Genomic DNA, 10,165 nt, shown 5'->3' on the forward strand with positions numbered 1-10,165 from the left:
GATTTTTTATAATATTTTTTATAAAATTTAACTTATAGGAAGATGTTAAAGTTTTTTTATTCATTTAATGATTAGACAGAAGACCAATTTTAAAGTTCTAATTAAGATAGAAATACTTTTAATAATGAAAGTAAAAAATCTTAGATAGAAATACTTCATAAGATTTTTTTTATATAAATATCTCTATCATTCTCCTTTATTATCTTTAATTTATGATTTCCTGATGACCACCCATTTTTAAAAGAGACTATCTAACATGCTATCAAAGCAATCAGTTCTTCAATAACAAAAGCATAAATTTCAAGATTTTTCCAATTTAATTTTAACTTAAAAATCAAAGCATTTGATAAGTGGAATGAAAAGATACAGTACATTTTAAATTTAGTGGTTCGATTCTAAAGAATGCGTGGCTGTTGGCCGCTGGTGATAACATGAAAGTTGGATGCTCTCCTGAAGATTGGGTTAGTAGGAAGGCACCACAAGTTAATTTCGATGAATCGGACATCAAAAGGCCACTGCATACAGCATAACATCAGTTTACACTGGCAGCTTCCTCTACTTCTGACAGGAAGCCATCGTCAAAGAATGACGAGTGCAAAGCTCTGATGCACTGCTGTGCTTCGCTATCATGAACTACCAAGGAAATGTTAACCTGTAGGGTAAAGGTAACGAGAAAACAAGCATCACATTTGGAACACTTTTGTTGGATTATGAAGAAGCGTAACCGAGTTGTTAGAAAGTACCTTCGATGCTCCCTGGGAGATCATCTGGACATTCACTCCATTCTTGCGAAGAACATTGAATGCCTGAAGACCAAATACGCTTAATTAGTCTCTGTTGCCAGCACGATGCGGTCGCTAAACATAATTACCGACCACCAGGAAAATGTGGGCAAATAGTCCATAAAATGGTAAAAGGAGAGGACAAAAAGAAAGAAATTCTGTTTTAGTTAATAAGTGAGATCAAACCTTTTCTAGGATTAAAGATGATCTCTGCACATTTCCAATAAGAGAGATTATTGATCTGTGCTGAAGGAGATGAACAACAGCAATCTTCTCCAGCTCCTCAACTACATGATCAAGTTCCTACATTTGATTGTTCAAGATGGATTAGATGAGCAAGATATCAACCAAATATAGTGTCCTTGCTACGAAAAATTACAACCAAGTATTCCGTTATGGCTAGTTTTTTTAAGAAACAACGGAGTATCCTTTTGACACCTTTCTCAATCTGAAAAACTTAACTTGTTCATATGCTTAAGTCACCACAACTTAAGCGAGGATAAACTTAAGCCAGCAAATTGTGCATTTTTAAGTTCAGCAGGCACATGCATATACTCTGCAATAGAGACCATCTCTGTTTTTTTTGTTTAACATAAGTGAAGGTTTGAGTGGAAAATCATAATGATTCAGCTCAGACCTGCTGGATTAATTCTCTATTCCAGAGTTTTGATGGATCCAGTGTCAAAGAGATGCTGACTTCACTTGTTGCGACACAGTCAACAGAAATGCCCAAGTCCTCAAATATAGAGAAAACCTGGAGAATACACACACACAAAAGGGGAAGTAACAAACTATAATTTTACAAGTAACAGATTACACCACCAAGACCGAAATGATCACTAGTCAACCTTTGCAAGAAATCCATACTGTCCAAGCATTCGAGTGCTCACAATATCCAACATGGTAACATTTGACTTCAACACAATGCTGGTTAGTACAACCTGGATTATCCACAAAAAACGTTTATGACAAAGCTAGGAGCAATATCACTTCTACAAAAGAATAAATATAAACATAGTATTTCATTATAGACCTTGCTCATATCTCTTGCTTTAGTGATGACAGTTCCAGGAGCTTGAGGATTATAAGAATTCTTGACCCTAACAGGTATATCACCTTCTCTGGCAGGCCGCATTGACTGGGGATGCAACACCTGAACTTGGAAAATAGCTTATAGTGTCAAATGAATAAACCAAGAAGCAGAACTTATATGAAGAGTCTACAGTAGCTACACTTGCAATTTAAAAGAGGCACCATAACATAGAACTGAATTTGTAATAAAAAACTCTAAATGTAGGTCTAGTGCTACACAGTGAAATCCGAATCCATAAGAACTGCTACAAGTGTGAAGCTGAGTATCAATTTTTGCATCCTTCAAGTTCTGCAAATTTCCAAAGAAACTTCTGTTGCAAACAAACAAATAAGTCATACCTGTGCTCCAAAATAAGCGAGTTCAGCTGCCTCTTCAAATGTTAAATGAGGAACCGGCTTTGCATTTGGACATATATTAGGATCACATGTTAAAACACCATCAACATCTTTCCAAACCTGTTGCAGATGTATTAATAATATTAGTCTGATACACTGCAGATGGCCAACAGCATCTGAGGTTACATGGATAATGCAAATAGCCAAAGTAGTACAAGAATGGCAGAAAACCTAAAATAAACTTCAGTAGAGTGTGTTGTTTGTGAAGTAGGTAAAGTAGAATACAGCATCCCAACAATATGCTCAAACACTTCAATACTTCAAACTGACCTGAATTTCACGTAAGCCCAAAGCTTTACCTATAGTTGTTGCAGTTAAGTCGCTTCCACCTCTGCCTAAGGTAGTTACAGCACCGGATTTCCAACCCTTTAATCGTAGAAACATCATCAGACCTTTAATCTCAGTTACACAATTATGTCAGCACTACAAAATGCATGATGTTGAGCTTGTAGCTACAACCTTTCCAAGGAAACCAGTGATTATAGGAATCGCCGGATCATTAGTCCAATCACCATGCAACCTCTTTGCAACAGCAGGATAAGTTGCTTCCAAGATGTCAGCATTTGTAAAGTCATCTGTGGTAATAAAACCAATCTCAAATGCATCATACTGCAAAAGACGCAAAAGCCACATAAGTAGCTCCTTTATTGATCAGAAGCAAATTGCAAATATAGAAATTAATTATCATGAAGTTGCTTCCAAGACGTTAACATTTGTAAAGTCATATATGATTCTTGGTAATAAAACCAGTCTCAAATGCATCATACTACAAAAGACGCAAAAGCCACATAAGTAGCTCCTCTATTGATCAGAAACAAATTGCAAATATAGAAATTAATTATCATGAGGTTGCTTCCAAGGTGTTAGCATTTGTAAAGTCATCTGTGGTAATAAAAACAATCTCAAATGCATCATACTGCAAAAGACGCAAAAGCCACATAAGTAGCTCCTCTATTGATCAGAAACAAATTGCAAATATAGGACTAGATGAAATAGATTAGATCTCTTTTCTCTAACTTATCACATACTTCATGAAGCAAAGTCACATCTCAAAATTAAACTCCCAAATATGAATTGTTGTACTGACAACAATTCATTAAGCAAAGTTTAAATATAACCATATGGAAAAAAATCATTAGATTTTCCTTCAATAGTTTGGAGCTATCAAACCATTTCTCTTTGCATGCAAGAATTTCAATCAGGTTCCTGGCTTTCTTGGTAACTTACACGAATATCTTTGACTCTTAATATTTCAACTATTATATTTGGAAGACTAAATGATTGTGGAAATTATTGCGATGTGACCTTTAATTTACTAGTGCATTAAATATCAATGACACTCATTTATGCTCCACTTTTCAGACATATAACTGGTAAATGGTTGCTCAAGGGCTGGGTGAGCTTAAACAGTTAAGGAATGTCTTGCAACAAAATGTTAGGTTCTATCAAAATCTCTCTTGAAATAAGATTTAACATTGTAACAAAGTGATGGCTCCTAGATGTTGAAGTAGTGGTGTAGATGTAAGCCGGAAGAATGAGGCACTCTGGCTTAGGCTCTTTGTACAACCATCGGAGGGGAACCTTTACATGGTACACCCACCTCTCTTCATAGTCGAACCCAACTTGGGAAGCAAAGGTCTCGGAGTTGAGGAAGGAGTTCAGCAAGACAGAAAGAAGCCTTGGAGTACCTGAAGAGGTCAAGACCAAGCAAAGGCACTCTCGAGAGGAGAAAGAGAATGGCTAGTATCGGTGCTAAGCACCTCTTCAAATAAAGCAAGTAGAAAAACTCTAACCTAGCCTGCTTTCCAGGTGTCAGTATAGCCAACCAACCCTGTTCATAGAAAGACAAAAGTTCTGTATGCTAAGACTTCTTAGCTTCCGCTTCCTCTCCTCTTCATGGCCTTCAGTCTAGTCTCCATTTGCCATCAACTTGTAGAAAGAGAATCATTCCCTCCTTTAAGTTCAGTAAGAAAAGTCATGGAAAGTGTGGATGAATAAAGAAAGACTTTCTCCTACCCTAGCTAGGAAGATAGAATCTAACGGAAGATTCTGTAAGTAGATCAATTCAATTCGATGATTTGAATCTGAGGTCAGGAAGGAGGAATCCAATACCAACTTGCTTAAAGAATCAAACTCTTCCTTCGATAGGAAAGTCCCATTGCTCGCCAAAAGCCCTATCTAAGTCAAACTGCGGTAAGCTTATTCTACTTGCTTGGGATTTCTAAAAGTCTTCCAGTTAGCGTAGTTACTAGAGCCCATGGCAGGAGATGCAGTTCATGAAGTGATCCAATGTAGAATTTGACTTGAATGTAAATGCTAAAAGCCATCCGTTAAATGGTCTTCTACTAACTATACACCAATAAGTAAATATCCAACTAATTTTAGGAAGACCGGATACATTTAGGTTAGCAGAATATCCAATGCAGGTGTAATATTAAAAGTTAAAACTACACAAAATATCCAATCAAAAGTAAGCAGTGAGTTTGTTAGAATAATTCAATATGACCTTGTAGCTGTAACAACCATAAAGACTAGTTTAATAACAACAACAACCCAAAGACTAACAGCACATGTTAAAAGAAACAAAGAACAGATCAGGCAATCAGTCAAAATGATCAGCTAAAGCATCTCTTTTACCTTTTGCCTAAAAAAGTATGTTTGTTATCTTTATACAAATCATGATTTGTCTTACCGGTCCATAACGGTGTATTGACCGGTCATAGGTACGATACATGCCGAGCCATACTAACACATGGTACACTGAAATGTACCAGTATATACCGCTCATACCGAGCAATACATTGCGGTACGACGAACCTTGATACAAATGAAACAATATTAGCAAGAATATGCCTGGATGAACAAAGGTCAACCGACTATTAACAATCATTTTCAACTTACGAGAAAGTGTGCTCAGTTACTATAATTCCCTGAGCTTATATTCATTTCATATGAAATATTAAAGGGTGTGACTTATGATACCTGTCGTGCTTTAGTACCAATTTTGTTTAAATATGCTGCAAAAATTCTTGTAGACATGCATTCACCAAAGGAAACTAGATAGTCCCTTGTACGAGGTGTTAGCTCTTTCATCATGGCAATGCCTTTCAGAAGCTGCTCTAACTCAACCAGAATATCTGCACATTGTGGCATACAAAGCTATAAACATATAGAGCCAAGAAATAGTAATAAGAATGTTCTTGTCACTGATCAAGTGTCATGACATCGGTTCAAATTGTCACCCATGGGCTTAATGAAAATGACACCAACGGTTCCCTACCTCCAACAGAAACTACAGTATTTAGTGGACCATAATCTAGCAAAATCATTAACCATCACAGGAGACATCTCAAGCAACAAAAATCATATACAAAAAGGAAAATGATACAACCATCAAATAAACAAACAAAAAAATAATGACAAAAATCATGATTTGATTCAGATAATCAACTGATCCTGGTTGGACAAAATCTGGAACACCAGTTTATTTGGGATGCACCAACCCAAAGTATTCGTGCTGACTAAGATAATCCATGTGAGGTTATCCTAATCACCCAAGTCGATTCAAATCCATCCTAAAATATCTAATAAGATTAAGAAGAAAACTTTAAGCTGACACAATTATATGAACAAAAAATAACCTTAGCTTAAAACCATAACATTCCTAATGCCTTCCCACTTAAAAAAGGACCTCAAAACCTCTGCACACAGATAATTTTGAGTGTTCTCTCCTTATTTTTTGCTTTTTTTGCTTCCAGGATTTAAGTACCTCAAATTTTATATAGAAAACTACTAAGAGATATAGTTGTTTTTCACGTATCCCACTGTGGCTTAATTAGTGACTTACCACAAGAGGCCTGAGTTTGCCATGTTAAATACTCTGCTATCCGCTAGTGTTATGAATGAGTAGTGATATCCTCTGTTAGGAATATACAAATACTTAAAACTAAATGGGTATAAAGGTAATTTTAGAATAAGACCCAAATAAAGGTTTTCTTTTCACAATTTCTTTCCAAATTCTTACTCCCTCATTGTTGTCTTCCTCCTCTTCCCCTACCTAACCTCCCACTACTACTCCTACCTAACTTCGCCCACCCCCCCGCCCCCCCCCCCCACCCCACCTCCTCCACTCCTTACCATCGTTAGCCCCTGCTATTGTCCGCCCCCAATGCTGCCTTCCCTTACTCTTTGTTGAGCTCCTCTTGTTATCAACTCCCTCCCTAGCATAATTGTGTTAATTGTTGTTAACAATATTATAATAGTTAATTCTTATTAATAATAGTTTACAATTATATTAATTATCAAATTTATTACTGCTAAAATTTTAAATTCACTATAGTTTTAGGATCATGATTTTTTTATTTGTCCCTTTAGTTTTAGGATCCTGAATTTTGAATTGTATCAATTCTTCTTTTATTTTGACATTTTTGTTATTAGATTTGGATAATTTAACACTTAATGCTTTCTGATTAAATGAATGTAATTTTATGTTTGAGTGGTGATATTTTGAATATGAAATGATATGGAACTCATTGATTATCTAATTTTTATTTTAATAATTATCTTTCTCTCTAATTATTTTTTATATAATTCTTATATTAGTGAGTGCGTTGCTTCACTCAAGCAAGCGCCTAACGTCTTTAGTGTTTTGGAACCTTGCACCTTTTATAACACTTTGTCATATTTCTTCTAGTTCGAGTTAGGGATGGACACTTACATATTATTTAAAATTAGAATAAGCATACAATCTTGACACTTATCTTTATTGAATGATATGTACATAAAAAAAGATCAACATATTATGCACTTCAAAAGGTGAAGCACAAGCAACAGATTCAAGAATTACAACATAATATACCATATTGTATTGAAGAATATTATACCAAGAATTTAAATCTCCATGTGATACCAATTAGGCTAAGTATGATACCAATATGATAGACAATATAGCAGCCAGCATGTCAATATTCATTAAAAAAATATATATCTATCTACATGGACTGATACTAGTCTGATAGATACCAGTCAATACATACTATTCCGACCAGTATTTGTTTTCTTGATTGATACTTAAATTTTTTCTTCTTATTACATTAGTAACACACCAGGGCATACTATACTGATATCTCAGTGCATTTTGTGATAGGGACTAGTATGCATGAGATTTGATTTATTGGGGTGTATAAGCAAATTGGCATTCCTGAAAATCAGTTATGCAATTTGGATTTACAACACATTATTTATTGGCTCCTTAAAAGGTTGGAAAGATCAAGTACAAGACAATTTAGATCAACCAAAATTAATTAACATAATTGAATAATCATGTAAGGACCTAATTTTTTTTAAGTCTGTTTAGGCTTGACATGTGAATGCCACTTGAGTGTATGGTGCAAAGCTCAAATAAAGAACGGGTTTTGGACAAAAAATTTTAATTAAACACTGGGAAAACAGGTTTTGGACAAATATTTTTAGTTAAACACTGGTAAAGAGGGGCAGATATAGGATTTGAACTCATGACCCGATCTAAAAAGGACATGAGTTCGAATCTTATATTTGCCCCTCTTTCCCAGTGTTTAATTAAAAATATTCATGCAATATCCATTTATTTGATATTCCACCATACACTCAGGTTACAAACTTAAAGCCTAACCGACTTGCTTATGAGACGGATGATACTTTCCTATGGATTAAAGCTTTTGCTTGTAATGGCAATGATCAAAATTTTAAGATGGCATATATTGGGCTCTCTCACAAGCAAGCCGATTAGTCTTGATGTGTGAATGGAACATGATGTATGGTGCAAGCACAAAGGAAAATGGGTAGTGTACAAATATCTTTATCTTTAATTAAACACCGGAAAAAGGGACAAATATAGGATTCGAATTCATCATACATTATGATATCATCTTAACTTTTTCATCAATACCATTACATCTAAGAACTTAAGTTGATTATATGCTTTAACATGTTCTCATGCTAACTAGTTTCTGAATTCAATAAACCATCATTCAAAACTGCAGGCACTAGAAATTTGTGTTTCCTGCAACTAAAAATCCAAATGAATAGCACAATTATCAAATTGCTCAACTAGCACCAACTTTTAGTTGATTGATCATTACAATTATATATAGTACATGGAATACTGTAGTTGATTCAGACATGGATAGCCATGAACTAATTACCCAACTCACCCGATAATTACACTGCATTATTGTTGGGCATATCACAATGTTGGTCACCAACTTTCCATTATAAAATTATTATTATTAGCATAATTGTATAAGATCTTTTATAAAATTGACACTACTAGCATAATTACATCAGGCCTTTTTACATGACAAGATTATACTTGATGATGCACTGCATAAACTGATATTAGAGATGGCATAAACTTCCTTATAAACCAAAAAGGAGGAACCAAATAGTCTATACACGATAGTGATAAACAGTACTCACCAGAAATAATTGAACTCTCAAGCCCGAGTTCATCAATTGTCCTGAACCATTAAAACAAGAAAACTCATTGCAACAACAGTTCAAGAACAATCAAAAGAACAACTATAAGCTGGAGAAAATATTAAAAGAATTCATACTTGAGATGCAACTCTTTCACAAAGCTTAATTCATGCAATTCAGATACATTAGAAACACCACAGCAGACCGCCTTTGCTCCAGCCTATTAGCAAACATAGACTACATTAAGAAATTCATCCAAGGCTGAAGTCAAAAGATGAGAAAAAAATGGGCATATTACCAGCAAAAGATTGTTTGTCGTCTTGCCCATGGCGGAGAGCACGATCGCTGGTCGTTCTTCCGGAAAGCTAAGAATGAGGTCCGCAACCTCTTTCATCCTCTCAGCTGATGCCACCGATGACCCACCAAACTTCATCACGATGCTGAGCTGCTCAACATTACTATCAGCCCCTTGCCTCAAGACAGCATCTTTCTCCACAACGGCAGAAACCCTTCTCTCGCAGCACACCTTCAAAGCTCTCCTCTTTCCGCAGATCCCCTCCCTCTTCCTACAGAATGACCTCGACGACAACGCAAAACTGACCTTACTCTGGAAGCTCGTCGAGAAAGCAAGAGAAGTCGACGAGTCCAATTTAACCACACCGCAACAGGACCCGCCACCAAACTGCGCAACTACCGCCATTGCTGGGATCAAAAGTGAGATTTTTTTTTCCCCGATCCTGCATCAAAAATCAAGTTAAGATGATCCATGACATGATTCTAATATTAAAATGCACATTTTTAATTCATCCCATTTCCGATTCAAAGATCGAAACCCAGAAATGGACCCAAAACTTGAGAAAAAAACAAAAAAAAAAAGGAAAATCTCCGCAAAAACGAGTAACGAATTGAAAGCTTCATCAGAAAGTAATAGCAAAGTAAAGCCTAATTCGTCACAACGGGCAAGATCGGGGAGGACGGAAAACATCACGAGAGGCGCTAACCATACCTCTGGAGCCTAAATGGGGGAAAGCGAGCAGACAAAAAGGGGTTCTGGACCAGGGATTCAATCTGTTGTTATTCTCCCTCTCTTCTCCTCGCGCTTCCTCCGATGACGAGGAAGACGATGAGGCAGAGAGAGGGAGCGAGGAGAGCGAACGCGGCGGCGGAACTGGGAGATGGGCGGGACATGAATATAGAGGAGAGAGAGGCGAACGACGCGGCCGCTTGTTTTCGGAAACGACGGTCGAGATCAGAGTCAAGAGGTGAGGGTCCACAAATCGAAGTGGGATGTGACGGCTTGATGCGGTTAGCCACACCGCGAGTAAGCAGATCGAAACGTATAACGGGAATTTGGCGCGCTGAGGGACGGTTTCCGTGCATGGGGCAGAAGTCCCGTCACCTCCAGCGCAGCACCGTCGCTGGGAATGGGTGTTTCACAA

The 10,165-nt window shown here is 36.6% G+C and overlaps 1 protein-coding gene across 1 annotated transcript; it reads right to left on the minus strand.

Annotated features, from left to right (window-relative positions):
- Positions 1 to 259: 259 nt before the first annotated feature.
- Positions 260 to 9,934, minus strand: LOC135618501 (aspartokinase 1, chloroplastic-like). The gene is made up of 14 exons (XM_065119393.1): positions 9,733 to 9,934; positions 9,025 to 9,463; positions 8,864 to 8,946; positions 8,727 to 8,767; positions 5,253 to 5,407; positions 2,730 to 2,879; positions 2,541 to 2,636; positions 2,214 to 2,330; positions 1,816 to 1,935; positions 1,631 to 1,723; positions 1,420 to 1,536; positions 969 to 1,085; positions 744 to 806; positions 260 to 652 (listed from the first exon to the last, which is right to left on the minus strand). The coding sequence occupies exons 2-14, from the start codon at positions 9,424 to 9,426 to the stop codon at positions 533 to 535; spliced, it is 1,674 nt and encodes a 557-aa protein (XP_064975465.1). The 5' UTR covers positions 9,427 to 9,463; positions 9,733 to 9,934; the 3' UTR covers positions 260 to 532.
- Positions 9,935 to 10,165: the final 231 nt, after the last annotated feature.

The sequence above is a fragment of the Musa acuminata genome, chromosome BXJ2-8 (genome assembly GCF_036884655.1).
Source record: "Musa acuminata AAA Group cultivar baxijiao chromosome BXJ2-8, Cavendish_Baxijiao_AAA, whole genome shotgun sequence".
Taxonomy (NCBI): Eukaryota; Viridiplantae; Streptophyta; class Magnoliopsida; order Zingiberales; family Musaceae; genus Musa; species Musa acuminata.

Coding starts and splice junctions, on each gene's coding strand:
- LOC135618501 (XM_065119393.1), bottom strand. CDS start 9,426: ATGGCGGTAGTTGCGCAGTTTGGTGGCGGGTCCTGTTGCGGTGTGGTT. Junction 2,880..5,252: donor TTGGTACTAAAGCACGACAG/GTATCATAAGTC, acceptor CGTCTTTTGCAG/TATGATGCATTTGAGATTGG. Junction 807..968: donor CATCTTTAATCCTAGAAAAG/GTTTGATCTCAC, acceptor TTTGGTCTTCAG/GCATTCAATGTTCTTCGCAA.